The following is a 17,031-nucleotide window of genomic DNA, read 5'->3' on the forward strand; positions in this document are numbered from 1 at the left end:
CGATACTTCCGCCGAAATTACTTTAGAGATGATCTTACTTAGAGGGTGTTCTTTATTGTAATACAAAAACAAAAATCTGTTACAATTTCTCTTAATTTTTTTGTTTTTTTACAAAGATAATTAATAGCCCTTTTCGAATAATTTTAAGTATCACACATTCTGTAAAAAATCTTTTGGAACTCCTAATTAATTTTCTACACAGCACAGTACACAGCAACATCAGAAAAACTACTGTATTTAATAGACGTGGATATACATATTTAATACTCGATATGCAAAATATGATTATTTTGTCAACACCATAAGATTTTCTGTGACTATAAGTTGGAGCTGAAAATTAGTTTTATTTTAACCCATCTCTGTTCATTCATTATTTTACGTTAAGCCTACTAGATTTATAAATGCATATCAGTAATATTTAGCACATTCTCTCACACACGCACACAGTGTCACAATATGTCACATGTTTCTTTATTAATTTTTGTAAATGATCTGAGCTGGTGTGCAGGGTAAATGATCTATACATATCTTCATGTCAGAATGAATCTGAATAAAAGGCTTGTATACATATTCAATGTTCCCATTTCCTCTGTTATACAAAAAGAAAAAAAAAGGAAATTAATGTTCAAATAGCTACAAAGCCTCTACATTCCCCATGACATGGGCATGTATGTATTACTGGATTCTAACTACCATAATATACTTAAAGTACATCCATAACAACTCTAATAAGGGTGCATAGCATTCTAATTAAATATAGTTTGTCATATATTTATACATAGATTCTTTATTAAAAACATATTTTTCTGTGCATGTGCGCAGTTTCATTCCTTAGTACAGAGTAATATGATATTGCGTTTATATTGTCATTAATCCATTCTAAAGGACTATAGGTGAAGTCTATTTTTGCAACAGTTAAACACTGTACATAAACTGTTTTTAATACATAATGATTGCAATGTTAAATAGTTTTGTTCCAAAAATATATTCATAAATAAAAAATGAATTAATTAATAAAAACGTTCTCTTCCTTTCCCCACCGTTTGTTTTCAGAAATGTTATGTCTTGGTCAACAATTACAGCAGTAAATTGCAATAAGATGTTGAACATGTATGTATCCATGTCCTTCATGCTGAGGTCACTTCCCTTACCCTCTTACCAACACCCCTGATAACCCTTATACTCCTTTGAGTGGATGTAGGATTTACTGCTCAGTATGTATTATTAAGTAGAATAATGGAAGAGAAATCATCTGTAAACATAAACCTGAGTGAACTGTAGAAAACAATATACAGTGAAGGCAGAACTCATGAGTGTTTTAATGCAAAGGGATGTGTGCCTTCTCACAAAGCACACAATTTCAAGAAATAAACAAAAACACTAGGATCTGATTACACATTTTCTTGAAATATGAAAGTACAATCATTGTCATTCGTCCAATTGTCCATGCATTCCATGAATTTTTTTTTTTTATTTTTTTTTTTTGGAGGATAAGTTAATTTATTCATTCACTCACTCATTCATTCAATGGGCAAATGTGTGAGCCAGTATGTCACGGTGTGCTCGTGACTACGTAAGCTACTGTGCTATGATTAAATGCTGAGCACCGTACCTGATTTCATTATGCTTGCCAGCCGTTTAAAGAAACCTTGTCCATTAAAGTGAAACAGCTACTGTTCAGTGAACTTGAGTTGGCATGTAGATCACATAATTGCATACAGTGTGAGATACTCATGCATGCTGTTATATCTCTTGAATCGTATACGTCTTACAAATGCTACTAAAATGTCGGGTTACTACAGTTTATACTGAACACACAAGCGCTCATAGACAGAAAAACACACGCACACACACCAACAATGACTCAGTATTCCAACTGTTGCAGCACGTTTGATATTATTGCTTTGGTAGACTATGCTTCAAAATTATTTGTGGATGTTTGGGGTCTCTCGTACTCAAAAATAAAGAATAACAACTAAAAAACACATGAGAATGACGTTAACAGGGAATCGGTTACATGAAGTTGCAATAGTAGTTATTGTTATTATTAAGCTTCTCATAGTTACCTAATAACCTTGTTGGTGTGTGTTGGTACTGGTAAAAGTGAGACAGACAGTTGTGAGTTCACAGTTCAGGGGTCAATTTTAAGGTGGACTTTCACAGTGCTGTCTGTATATTTTTCAATCTATTTTTAACTGTACATCGTAATGAAAACAAACAAAAAAATAATCGAAGAGCAAGTTTAAAACGCTTCCTTGTCGCGTAACTCCTTCCGAAAAACCCCAAACATTACAAAGGCAGTTACTCGGAGATAGTCCCCAAGCCCCACACATCACATACAACTATTTTTTTTTTCTTGATCCATAAATCTAAAATAAATAAAAACATCCAGGCCTAATGCGGGCCCAAGAGAACAGCATGAAACCAGCATGCAATGCTACATTAGTCTGAAATCGGTCTGACATGGCGGTTTTAGTCAAGCAGCTGAGCGACGAATGTGAATGAACGGATGGTCAGTAGGTCGAGGTTAGAGTTGTGAACTGTCAGACAAAGCACATACCTTCCGTAGGTTGCCATTTTGGGTGTTACGTACAAAGCTACACTACCTGCAACAAATAAATGGGTTAGTTTTTTTAAACGGGGGGGGGCTCAAAATAAAAAATGAGAGATATAAAGTTCAAAAGAACATGGCTAGGCTTCACAAAGTGGAAATAAATGAACGCAGATGCTCATAAGCAGGAGAGCACAGTGGCTTGTTGTCATCCACATGGCGAACACCAAATGAGTTCTGACCTATCCGGAAAAGAAGCTCAGTACCAAGCCAGAAGCGAGTACAGATGCGTTAGATACCGCCACACACGCACACACACAGACGCACATTCACATAGCATAAGAGTGCATATATCACATTGAATAACAGGATAAAGGGCCTATGGAAAATGATGTGACAGGTCCACTATGCTGCTGTGTAATGACAATCAATCAATTTGACAAATTAAAGAACTGTTGCTTTTTTTTTTGGGGGGGGGGGGAGGGTTGTGTTCCCAAGACCCTTTGTTTCAAGAGCTTCTCGTTTTCAAGATCAAAGGTCCAAAGGTTTTTCCCTCCCCGCTGCCTGTCCTGGAACGGCCCTTTACCTTGTACCCCTTCAGTTTTTTAAATAATGACAGCTCATAGGTCATGCAGCAGCAGTCAGTCATGCGTTTACAGATGACAGGAAGCACTTTTGTTGCTTTTTTTTGTGGTTTTCTTCACGTTTTGTATAAAAATTTCATGCCCTATGCTATTTGTATGTTTTTTTCATCTGTTAAAAATGTTACAAAACTACAGGTAGAGAACTTCTTCTCCTTGTTGTTTTCCAGTGGCGCTCAATGGTTGCTTTGCTGTAGGATTCGGGCGCGATGTGTTGTTCTTTCACTGCATGTTTTGTTTTTTCCCCTCATCGCTCAATGTCTGCCAGTCTCCCAGTCATGCGTAGATGAAAGATGGTTTGGCAGTGGATGTTGGACCCTGGAAGAGCAATCCTTCATGAACAAAACGCTAATTCAAAGAGACATTGTCGGAAGCAAAGTCACTCTGGCTAAAACTGTTAGCCAAATCACTCAAGCTCAGCAAAGCTAGACTGCCCCATGGGTTTGAAGTTGTTCTTATGTAATACACCAATCATTTTACCTGTCCCGTACCTTCAGGACAGTTTGTGTTTAATTCAGTGCTTTACTCTCCGCAGACTGGAGTGCTTCACAGTTTTCGCTTCCATGACCAACTGGAGAAAAGAAGGAGGGAGGAGAAAGACAAGTGAAAAGATGACTGAATCATTTTGTAAGTGTAGTGTAGTTGTTAACTAAAGGTAATTTGGGTATTTCATTAGATTGATTTACTGATCAAATATGCCCTTCATTAAATAACTCAAGTTTGAATGAACTTAATGAACTGAGATATCTCATTCAACTTTGCAACACAAATAAAATCCATGCACAGCAAAATATAAATAAAAATATCTGCTTTGTTTGATGGTAATACTTGTGATGTTAAACACTATTTCTAGAGTCTCTTAGATTTGTAGACATGACAATCTTAATAAATGGTAAGCATACACAAATGATTCAGTGACTTACGGCAAACAAAAACATTTTAACTTGTCACCTATTGCCACCTATTGCCATAATTATGTGACCTAAGAAGGCAAAACTGAATCAATCAGTGAATGAATATAAACTAATCTTTTTGGTGAATGGTTTTAAAGAATTACTAAGATGGTTCAAAATCTTAATCACTTTAGACAGCAAATAGCAGATAATAATATATACTGTAACATGGATATCACATACAATATTCAACATTACTGAATGAACCTGACTTCCATTTGAAAAAAAAAATAAATCGGTTATTTAGAAGTTCCCATTTATCAAAGTATCCGGACAAAATGCATCATGGCTGCCACAAAAACATTAAGTAGCACAAAAAAAAAAGAAATGTTTCTTGACCACCAAATCACGTGACACCGCTGAAAATTTTTTGAAACCGCTTTTTGAAAATCATAAAAATAAAATAAAAATAATAAAACATTGTAAAACATTACTGATCCAAACTTTTGAATGGCTGTGTATATAGAATAAATGTAGATTAACAATCGCAAATAGCAAAAAATAAATGAATTAGGAACAAATTAGACAATTAGAAGGGATAAAATAATATCTAGAAAATGCTAGAAAACTGAAAACTACATTTCCCATCATTATTAATGAAATCTCAAAATGGTGAGTCAGATCAATACATGCATGTGAAACCATTAAAAATAAAACCTGAAAGAAAACATGACCTACCTTGGTCACAACATTCCCAAGCTCACCAGTAAACTGCTCTTCATGTAGATGATCACTGGTGAGATCTACTGGATCATCCTTCTGCAAAGAGGGAATAATAGTTAGATTAATTATCTTTACAGAATAATCAAAGTCAAGACTGTGCCCAAAAACATGCTCTTTGCTCAGACCGGACAGGCCCAGGGGACACACCTGTGCCTTCCGTCTGTCCTTGTCCCATGCACATAATTCCCCCTCCTGATGGGGGAAGCCCAGCCCTTTATCAAAGGGCTGAGTGCCCAGCAGACGCCCACGCAGGACCTCCGAATGGCCTGTATCACATACCGGTGTAAGCAGGGCCTCCTGTGCTACACGGGACTGATGGTGGTCCTGAGACGATGACATCATGGCCTCCATGGTCTGCCTCGCTTTGGGTTGGGACCAGCTGTGAAGAGAGTCTTTCTCCTGCGAGTAAGGCTGGAAGGCACCGCCGCTGAGCCTGCCAAGGAAGGACGGACAAAGACGGTGAAAACTTATCTGTCTAAAGGGCCGTTCACACCAAGAACTATAAAGATAACTTTAAAGTTTTAATAATGTTCTAATTCTATGAGAATAGTGATGTCCACACCACAACTATAACATGGAATACTAACATAATCCGTACCTGTCCCCGTTGTGTTCAAGGGCTCGGGTCAGTCCGGTTCTCTCGCACAGCTGAGCGTAGAGCTGTTGCCCTGTAAGAACAGAAAACTTTTCCTCTGAACTTTTCCCTTTTCCACCCTTTCCTCCTCCTCTAGCTACACCCGTCAAACTGCCGCCCGCCGCTGCTGCCACCTCTGTCCTCTTGTCCTCCGACCTCGGACCTCTAGCTTGCCCATTGTAGTTGGCCTTTGGGACGGCACCTCTGGCCCACGCTTTTTCTGTGCTTTGCGACACGGGCTCGTGCTGTATGTCATCTTCCTCTATCTCCTCTTCCTCCTCCTCCTCCTCCAGCTCCATGATAGAGCCACTTGCCCCACTGGCTCCGCTGCTGGGCCTCCCCAAACTGCTGCAGGGCAAGCTCAATGTGTTGGCCTCCGAGTCGTCTGCGCGGCTACTACCATCCAGGGACGAATCCTCAACGATCACCAGGGATGGACTGACCCCCGCTGGCCACACCTGCACATCTGACATCTCCATCATAGTGTCCTCCTCAGTGGTGGCAATGGGCGCACACTCAAGACTCGAAACCTCCTGCCAGTAGGGCTCGATGCCCAGCGGAGAGGGCAGGCTGTACTGCATAGAAGCGGGGGAGAGCAGCTCCTCCTGCACCAGCCTGTAACCTGAGAGATGGCCAGACAAGAAAGGCAACGCTAACACCACACAGACACAGTGGGGGCACGTGGGGAGTCTTGACCCTCTCAGAAAGGTCATGCATAACACTGTGCTCTGGGTGCAGTTAAAGTCTGTCAGTATATAGGTGAACGGAAGTGTTCTAATGCAAAGTATTAGCATAAGAACAGGGCCACGGAAAGTTCATTTGGCAGAGAGAGATTGGATTCACTCACAACAAGCAATCTACTTTCAACTTTTAAACTAATTTTCAACTTTTAAAGGAATATTCTGGGTTTTCTCAACCTAGGGGCAGCATTTGAAAAAAAATTGTATTTAGAATGATGCTTTAATGCATAATATATTTTAAGCAGAATTCACAATCATGGGACACAGAGTATCTTGTTTGAAAACTGACTGTTAATGCAGAGGGAAAGAGAAACGCAAGGCTATACTTTAAGCCAAATCAAGTATATTCATTTTGATCAAAATCAGGCCAGTTCCAAACAACTTGCCCAAGATAAACACCTTCGAACTACCACTGGTCAATGGTGATTATTTAATAGGTATTCCACCTTCTTTGACATGGAAATCTTCTCCAATTCATTTCTTCTGTTCAGTTCTTTGAGGTCAGTGAGTTGATTTTAGAGCCTTGTGTCACCGTTTTTACTACAGTTTGAGTAAATACAACAAACTGGAGAGCTACTTAATAGTAAAAACTGAAGTTGTACTTGCAATTGAAAGCAACACTGGCATTTTTATTTGTATTTTTTGTTTAAAGCAATCTATTGTATAAAGCGCTGTATTTTATGCTCTCTAAACACTAAGCATTAAATATAGCAAAAAAATAGCCTGGATGTTTGCTAACAATATACCACTGCTCAGGTATTTTTTTTAACCATATACAAAGAACACTTGAGAACACGCGTGAGTATATCAGGGTTCAGTGACAAAAGCAAAATTTTGCAATAACTCTAATATTAACTATTCTATTATACTCAGTATAATAGAATAGTTATCAAATCTTAATTTAGTCAAAAATAATACAAAATATAATTTAAAGTGGCAATGTAACTTAAGTAGTGATGGATTTATCCAGATGAATGTCTGGGAGACAGTAAAACGTCTGTCTAGTTTCACCGGAAGATCAAGTTAAAACATTTTAAAACTTTTAATTAATTAATTAATTAATTAAACATATACATGAATTATTTATTCAAAATTAAATAAATAACATTCATTTGCAAAACAAAATGTTTAATGGCGACCTCAAAAAAGTTTCATTTTTTAGCTTCAAGAACAAAAAACTTAAAAATGTATATTGCAGTATTTTTTAAGTATACTAATATTCATTTGCACATGTGAGGGGACAAGTAATGTTACGTTGTTCTGTTAAATTTGTTGAAAACCCAGAATATTTCTTTAACATACACACTAATATGCTCAGATTCAAAATAGACTCATGTCAACTCTTTCTTTCTCATATACGTATGAAAGTTGTGTCCATGACCACGCAGTACATGCAACAATGGCTTTTCTCTTGTGTGTATGATCATAATGTAGGATACACATTCCTGGCATTGTTCAAATGAATATGGAATTGCAATATATATATATATAAGTGATTTGTATTTGCATGATGTATGGAGTAGTATGTATGATTAATAAGAACACACAATTGTTTTAAAGAGGCATTTTGGATTATTAAGGTTTAATAGGGACCAACTCTTACATAAACTTAAAACTTGTACTTTGTCATTCTTACAGCACAACATAAGTACAAATTATATATATTTTTTTTAATTCAGGCTAAGGTATATATAAAAATATAGTAATTAAAATATAATCATCAACCATGGCTATTTTATCATTGTATTATATTACTGGAGTCTGCAGGGTGTCTGGCAATTATTGTTTGATTTCAGATTAATTTTTGTGAAACAATGAAAATACGCATAAAAAAAATACAATATTAACTTAATGAAGTGACATGAAGTGACATTCAGCCAAGTATGGTGACCCATACTCAGAATTTGTGCTCTGCATTTAACCCATCCAAAATGCACACACACAGAGCAGTGAACACACACACACTATAAGCACACACCCGGAGCAGTGGGCAGCCATTTATGCTGCGGCGCCCGGGGAGCAGTTGGAGGTTCGATGCCTTGCTCAAGGGCACCTAAGTCGTGGTATTGAGTGTGGAGAGAGAACTGTACATGCACTCCCCCCACCCACAATTCCTGCCGGCCCAGGACTCGAACTCACAACCTTTCGATTAGGAGTCCGACTCTCTAACCATTAGGCCACGACTTCCCTAATATGCTTAAAGCAACTAAAGTTTTGCTAAATTAAGAAGCTAAAGTTCAGCCAAATGTTTTTTTTGTTCCTATCAGATTAAAAAGTGTTAAACAAAATTAAAATGTAAACATATATGATTCTGTACTTTAATAAGTATTATTTTTAACATTGCAATGTATCCAACTAAAAGAATGCAAACACATAAATAAATAAAAAATACGTTATAATGCAATAAATAATTGTTTGCATAAAAACAGATTATTAAAATGTTACTATTCGCATTTAGAAAGTTTAAATAGTTATCCATATGGACTCACCTAATAACACAAAACAAGAACTAAAAGTTGAGATAACACAAAAGGCTTGTCAAGAGTTGTTGCAGTATTAAGCTATTTTCCTAATTTATCAAACAACTGGCTCCATATGAGCAAATGTTGTAGCTGTATATGTATGTGGATGGATTCATGGATGGTTCAATGGTTGGATGGATAATATATTACTGTTGTAAAGGAATGATAATTAAAAGAAGAAATGAAGAGAATGAGGATGATTTACAGCAGTGAATTAGTGGAGACCTTCACTTTGCCCCCCGTAATGAATTACACACATGTGACTGTGAGTCAGAGACACGCACACAGTGCACACTGTGAGACACAGCAAATCTACTGTCACTGCAATACAAATAAAGCAACACAACATGGGGCAAATGTATAAAAAGACACAAACCTAAAAACACACTCACACCCAAACAGGTACACATGCAAATAAATGTAAACACACTCAAACAGTCAAACACACGTTACATTACAGCACAACACACAACACCAAATTATGGCTCTGAAACGTGTTCATATTACACACAACACTATTCTGAGTGATCTTATTATCTTATATGGCCTGATAAGGCAGTTAGATATTTCTTATCACACACACATACACACACAGATATAGATTAGGACTGCATTCACATCTTATAATTATATTTTGCATTTGATAATTTTATGAAAATGTTGTTTCTGTTCTTGAATTGGTTTATACAGCCATTTTTAGTCTTTTTTAGCCAGGAGAAAGGGATTAGCCTTGGAAAATAAAGGTTATATATATGTTAGCCACAAGCGGGTGATAATAGCCACACAATTTTCTTGTTTGTGAATACAGTCCATGACATAAGCAACAACACAGAGCTCTGCGGTTAAAAATGGTGTCACACAATCAATGTGCGACACGCAAACACGCTTGAAACACACCAACAGCAATAAATCAGTTGAAACATAACGTTCCAAAAATGCTTCTGCAACATGATACAGTCACAGATACATTTTCCAGAGCATTATGTAAACTGTTGCCAACAGAACAGTAGGGGCTAAAACAACATTAATATATTCACCAAAGATGAGAAGAAGAGTTACTGAAGTTACTGAAATTCAGGAGTTTAACCGCCACTCAGGAAAACAATTAGTGAAAATATACACAGGAAGAAACCCATACATTGAAAGCATGCCATGCATACACAAGTTTGTTATAGAGCAACATAAACAAAGGCCTCTTTTTACTTGAAGGCCTCACAAGTAACATTTTTTTTTTCCAGAAAAGACAAAAAAAAGAGCACGTCAATCAGCATGCACATGCTTACAGACAGCACAGCTCCCACACAGAATGGGAACTAGAAAACATACACAGAATGACAGGAAAAGAGAAGGCCCAGAGGAGGTCATTATGAGGTCGGAGGTCGAAGAGGAGAGCTGTGAGGAGGAAGAGTAGGGCGGCTGGGCTGCAGATGACATGTATAGAGAAAGAGAGGAGGAAAAGGAGAGGTGCAGACACAAGTACGGAGGCCTGTTGTCTTCTCTTAAAGTACTCGTCCATATGAGCCTACATACTCCTATCTGTTCCTCACTGGCATATTTGAAAAAACAAAACAAACAAAAACTAGTAAAGTAACATAGTACATTTTAAATTTCCGAGAAATTTCTGAGTTACTTTTTCAAAAAAGTGATGTCAGTAATCTTTTTTTCCCATTTATTGACTGACAAGTCTCCTGTCCCCATACAGGGAGAAATCGGAAGAACAGAGGCGTTGTGTGCGGTGTGTGAACATGATGTAGTTTTAGGCTAATTTGAATGTGCATTAATTCATCCAACTCGCAAAAAAAAACCCAAAAAAAAAAACAGATTTAGTAAACATCAAAATGAATTAAAACCATGAAATGCATACTCAGAATATAATGCAAACCTGTAATAATTAGATGTTGAATAACACAAATGTAAACTCACTGGCCACTTTATTAAGCACACCTTGCTAGTACTGGGTTGGACCCCCTTTAGCCTTCAGAACTTTCCTTAATGTTGGAAACATTCCTCAGTGATTTTGGTCCACATTGACATGATAGCATCACGCAGCTTCTGCAGATTCTCCCGTTCCACCACATCCCAAAGCTGCTCTATTGGATTGAGATCTGGTGACTGTGAAGGCCATTTGAGTAAAGAGAACTCATTGTCATGTTTAAGGAACCAGTCTGAGATGATTTGAGCTATGTGACATGGTGCCATCAGAAGAGGGGTACACTGTAGTTATAAAGGGATGGACATGGTCAGCAGCAATACTCAGTTAGGCTGTGGTGTTTAAACAAAGCTCAATTGTTACTAAGGGCCCAAAAATGTGCCAAGAAAATATCCCCCATTTAAATACTCAGACCAGCCCATCTGGCACCAGCAACCATTCCATGTTCAAAGTCACTTAAATCCCCTTCTTCCCCATTCTGATGCTCGGTTTGAACTTCAGCAAGTCATCTTCACCACATCTAGATGCCTAAATGCTTTGAGTTGCTGCCATGTGATTGGCTTATTAGGAATTTAGGTTACCAAGCAATTGAACGGGTGTACCTAATAAAGTGGCCGGTGAGTGTATCTAATCCCATTATATTAACTAATGTCTTTGCTGTTGACCTTTGATGATCCAGTTCAACCATACTAATAAGCAAAATTGCGCTACGTTGAATTTTTTTATTGCTGAAGAGTGTTGAACCTTCTTCTCCTGTACAGACGTGAATTTTATATTTGCTATAAATAGAACTTCTTATATTAAAAACAAAGCCCTGCTCATATTTTAAAAGTAACGCAAAAGTAATGCAAAAGTAATGTAACTCATTACTTTCCATAAAAAGTCACTAAGTTAACTTAATTAGTAATTTTTTTAATGCAATATTGTAATGCATTACTTTAAAAGTAACTTTCCCCAACACTGCTTCACTCCATAAATATAAATCTAAAATAAACATAATTTAAAAAATTCCCAATGTCCCAATTTCCCTTTATATATTCTTTTCCAATAGCAATACTTATCTAAAAATTTCCCTTTGCATTTTCCCAAAATTATTTATAAATATTTGCAATATGTATATGATATAATACCACACAAATTTGCTATAATACCATTTGTTATACTCCATGAGTACCTGTTGCATTCAAGGAGACTTGAAAAAGAATGCAACCACATGACACTTTGTTGCTACAGAGAGGTTTGTTTAGTAATGAATGGAAAAGGCGGGAAACATAGCATTGCCATGGCATGCCTGATTCATCATTAAAAAAAAAAAAATTCTCATTAAATCCTGTCTCAAACGTTCTTTCAACCTAAATATCATGCTCAGGATTTTGGGAGACTCGAGATAGTATGCAATTAGTGACCAAACCATGCAGCTCCAAAAATCTATGCATTGGTTTACTTGGTGTCTAATGTCATTTCACTCATAAAAGTCCAGAGGATTAGAAGTTCAGTGCAAGCTGTAGTCTGTTCTTACCGTTGATGACACTAGGGGAAAGCAGAGCGGAGTCACGATCAGCCAGTCTGCCGGCTCCTTCCTCGGCCGCCTCGGGAAGCACCTGTGGAGCCTGAGCCTCCAGAAACTTCACAATATCTGCCCGGTCAATGTTCTTCAACGCTCCATGAAGGTTCTCCACTTAAGTTATGATGATGAAAGAGTATGCAAATACAAGGAAACAGGACATGAATTAACAATGAACAGCTTTATTTTTATCAACGAACATTTACAGTGATTAATAAATACTGCAAATACTGCAATTTCACTTCTTTTTTTTCATTTTTTTTCACTATTTTTATTTTAGTTTTGTTTTAGTTTTATGTCCACCTTGCGTTGATTATTTTATTCCAGTTCAGGGTTTTTAATTCAAAAGTTTTCATCTTGGTTGATTATAATAAACCCACTGTAAAAAAAAGTCAGTAAAATATACAGCAAAACACCGTCAAATTCCAACGGTAATGGAACGTAAAACCAAAAACTTCCTTTTACTGTATTAAATAGATTGAATAACCGTTAATTGTGAGACTGGATAAAACTTTGTTTTTTACTGTAATAAAATGTTGAAATTATAAATATTTTCTGTGAAAACAAATAAATATGCATACATTTTACAATTAAATATTGTAATGTTGAAAATGTCTGAAAACCTTAGATATTATGGTATTATTTGAGTAAAACTACATCTTTTGGGGTTGTGCACATTGGAATTTGTTTTGAGTTACGTTACGTTTTAAGTTAAGTTTAAGGAATTTGTATTTGTTTAAGCAAACAAAAACATTCATTTTTACAGAAGCAAGATGTTAAAAAATAGGCTCCACCATAATAATACAACCAGTAAATACCATTAAAAAAAAGCAAATATCAGCAGTAAATACTATCAATAAAATTGATAGTATTTTTTATTTTAAAATTCAGATACTGATATACAGATTAAAAGTTGGGCCTGCAGTATATCATTGTTAACCTTCTAAAAAAAAAATCAACAGCAAAAGAAGATGTTTAAAATAAAGTTCATGGTTGTGAATAAAATTGATTTCAATAATCTTTTTTAATTATTATTTTAAAACAACTTTATGTTTCACGCCATATTATCAGACCACCTTAAGTGGGTCCGCCTTAAATTTTGAGTTTGTGTGATCGCTGTTGATTGGTTGCTGTTATTTTTATTTGCTGTTGCTGTTATTGTTATTTTTACAGTTATTTACCATAATAGGGTCTATCCTACTACTGTTAAATTAACAACAAATTACTGTATATATTATTATATTATAACTTTTTTTTTTACTGCAAATATCCATAAAAAGCTATGGAAAGTTGCATTTTTTACATAAAATTACTGTATAATTGACAAATATATTTGTTTTTTTCTACCATGATTTTGGTAAAAAAATACGTAGTCTACTGTAAAATTTAGAGTTACAAAACCAGTATACCGTATTGTTTTTTACAGATTCCACATTTTTTTCACGGTATATTCCTGGCAACCACAGCTGCCGGTATTTTACCGTAAATTTGACAGTTTTTTTTTTACAGTGAACCATTATGTATAAATGATATGTATCAAGCCACAAAGATGTAGAGCGTTAATTATGGATCCTCACTCTTGGCCTTCTTGCCCTCTCGGCTGACCCACAGGTTAAGCAGAGCTGAACTCTGGTCCAGAAGGGAGTTGGGATTCTCTACTCTGATCCGGTTTATGTCGTCCACACTGAACTGCAGCTCCCTTGCCAGCTCTACAAATGAAACAGACGAAAGCACTTATAGAATTTGTGTTAAGGGGGAAAACGTGAGAGATGAAAAGAGATACATACAAGACGTAAAGCTCTTACCGGTCCAGCTCAGTCCCAGCTGTTCTGCTATTACTGTGATCTTTAGCTCAGTTCTCTCCATGGCATTCACAGTAGCTGAATCAAAGACAAAATATATCACTGTTTCCACAGACAGTCCAATAATGAACCACTTTAATGACATAACCAGCTATGCTAGTAGTGGATAACATATATTTCACTCTGGCTTTCACTTTAAAACCCAAGAGACGTAATACAATATAGACTATAGACCACAATAACAATATAACCATATATTTGGAGTTTGTTGATACATGGTCTTATCTGTGATATATAAATAACTGAACATATGCACTACCACTCTAAAGTTTAGGATCTGTGAGGTTTTTAAATGTTTAAGTTATGCTCACCAAGGCTGCTTTAATTTGATCAAAAATTCAGTAAAAATCCTATTATTTTGAAACACTACTACAATTTTAAATAACTGTTTTCTATTTTATTGTATTTTAATATGTAATTTATCCCTGTGATGGCAACGCTGAATTTTCAGCATCATTACTTCCTTCAGAAATCATACTAATATGCTGATTTGTTGCTCAAGAAACATATTATAATATTATTAATGTTTAAAGCTGCTTGACATTAAAATCATTAATGTGCTTACTGTCATATTTGATTAATTGAATGCATACTTGCAGAATAAAAGTATTAATTTAAAAAATAAAAAATCTTACTAACCCTAAAATTTTGATCAGTAGTGTATACTTGTGTCGGTATATGAATAATGAACATGTTCAGTAAGGAACTTGTCAATTAAGATCTGAATAACAGGAAAGTAATGAAAACAGCCTCTACTAGAATGGCATCTATAGTTTTCATTGAGAACTGTATATGAAATTAATGTAATGGAAATACAGCCACTATATGGTAAAACATCTTGTCAGATTTCCCAGATATAGTAAAAGGACCTAGATTAGTTATAACTGGTGACTGAAACTATAACATTGGTCATCACTTACCAAGACCTGGTCAAAATCTGCGCTCTACATACATTAGTTGGCTTCATCTGCTTCAGGAACAATGAAGATGTGAGGTGTTTTGGAGGGCAAAACCACTTCGAACCTTTCTAGAATCACTCCCGCACCTTCAACACCTCTCAACATTCTTCTCAATTCATCATTCTCAAAGCTGGAGCTTGCCATGCTAAGAGTATTTATGCTGGAATCAAACCAGCACCATGCGCTACATTATTGCTCATTCACTCAGTAAATATAACGGCCGCAGATTTCTTTGAATTGTCTGTATAAGTTGCAGCCCCTCTGAGTGCAATCCCAGCATCACCCCCATAAAAGAGAGCAGTGCTTAGCATCCAATGCCCAGTCACAGCCATGCATGATAGAGTGGGCAGATATAGAAGCAAGGATATGGGCACAGCATTCAGAAGCCCCCCTCCTCCACAGCTGAGGGGACACGTCATGGTGCCACTATATCTTACCCAGACCAGGCTCGATCAGGGCGCTGTACCTCTCCCTTAGGGCGAGAGGGGTCAACGTTCTCCTCCGCTCGTCGCTTCCCACCACCTAAGACAAAAATACTGAGTAAATACTGTGATGTAGTTTTGTCTTTCATACAGTATTTTTTGAAACATGTACAGTGACAACAAGGCAAAGTGCTCATGTATAAAAATAGCTTGAAATTGTTGTAGTACACAGGAAGAGAAATCTGGAGACAATATCACATCTGAAACACCAACTGGATCATTTTATTTCCTTTTTCCAAAATTTGAAATGAAAATGGAATGAAATGCAACACACCACATACATATGTTTTTCTTATGCATCATCTTTTTTTTAAGGCACAAATTTAACGTAGAGTCTCAATAAATAACTTTTCATTCAATTTTAATTGTAAAAGTTTTAAAGTTTAAGTAGATTGACAATTATTTCTGTAGCCTGAACCACAACCTTAAAGGAACATCTTGAGATATCTCTTGGTATATCCTGAATGTCGTGCCCTGGAGAATTATAATTTCTATAATTATGTAGTTTAATTGAATCCTAGAGTTAAATGGTCCACTATAGATATTGTATATAGTCTAGTGACATAAACTCCATTATGAGCTGAAGAAAATGTATTTAACATTAAAGATGTAATAAATAATAATTAAGTGCATAACCGATATCTATATCTCAAGTGGACCATTGACACTCCCAATGAGATTGTAGATAGAGCGTCAATGGTCCACTTGAGAGACAGGTGAAGGTTATGCACTTATAAGTCTGCGAACTGCCGTAAAGCAAGAAGATGAAGAACACGCTCAAGATGCTCTCTTGTTAGCATGTTTAGACATCGCGGTGAAAATCAGAGCTAAAAAACAATATAAATACTGTTCAGTTTCTTGCACAGACCAATCGTTTTGTGTCTTTACATATCAATGTATTGTCACGAGACGCAGGATTTAATTTGGTTTTGTTTGTGTATGTTTTTTTGAGTGCAAAAGTTTGATTTTTGTGTTCCTCTGAAGAAACAAAGTCACCAACATCTTGGATACCCTGGGGGTAAGCAGAAAAACATAAAATGTTCATTTTTGTGTGAACTATCCATTTAATACTTAAGTGCTAATATTTAAGGTTGTTCACACATAAATTATCTTATTAAGAAACTAATTCTGGCCACTTTAAGTGACCAAAAATGTTAAATTATATATATATATATATATATATATATATATTAGTGGTGGGCATAGATAATTTTTTTTAATATAGATTAATCTCACTGTAATCTTGGAATTAATCTAGATTAATCTAGATTAAAATGGCTCATTTGAATTCTGCCGAAGGCATTCAGAATATGTGTGTTACCCAAATAAAATAATGACTAAAAGTAACGTTAAGTCTTTGAGAACGGGTTTCTCAAGACAGGTGGTGCATTAGACCAGGGGCTCATTTCCTGTTTCCAAAATATGGCATTATTTTATGGTGTTATTTCCCTGTCAAATGTCGAGAGGGCA

The 17,031-nt window shown here is 36.1% G+C and overlaps 1 protein-coding gene across 5 annotated transcripts in view; it reads right to left on the reverse strand.

The window, feature by feature from the left end:
• Nucleotides 1-449: 449 nt before the first annotated feature.
• Nucleotides 450-17,031, reverse strand: part of LOC132130688 (ankyrin-1-like) — a 102,184-nt gene continuing 85,602 nt past the window's right edge. For 2 of the 5 annotated variants that reach the window (XM_059542473.1, XM_059542471.1), the window contains 9 exons: nt 15,517-15,601; nt 14,064-14,138; nt 13,836-13,967; nt 12,214-12,372; nt 5,467-6,124; nt 5,016-5,301; nt 4,824-4,904; nt 3,684-3,763; nt 450-3,510 (listed from right to left, as the gene is read on the reverse strand). In XM_059542473.1, coding sequence (XP_059398456.1) covers nt 3,707-3,763; nt 4,824-4,904; nt 5,016-5,301; nt 5,467-6,124; nt 12,214-12,372; nt 13,836-13,967; nt 14,064-14,138; nt 15,517-15,601 — 1,533 coding nt within the window. In that variant the 3' untranslated portion in view covers nt 450-3,510; nt 3,684-3,706. Of the gene's footprint in view, nt 3,511-3,672; nt 3,764-4,823; nt 4,905-5,015; nt 5,302-5,466; nt 6,125-12,213; nt 12,373-13,835; nt 13,968-14,063; nt 14,139-15,516; nt 15,602-17,031 lie in introns of all 5 variants that reach the window. The other 3 variants (XM_059542476.1, XM_059542472.1, XM_059542475.1) reach the window with 3 other exon arrangements.

Source organism: Carassius carassius, chromosome 47 (assembly GCF_963082965.1).
Source record: "Carassius carassius chromosome 47, fCarCar2.1, whole genome shotgun sequence".
Taxonomy (NCBI): Eukaryota; Metazoa; Chordata; class Actinopteri; order Cypriniformes; family Cyprinidae; genus Carassius; species Carassius carassius.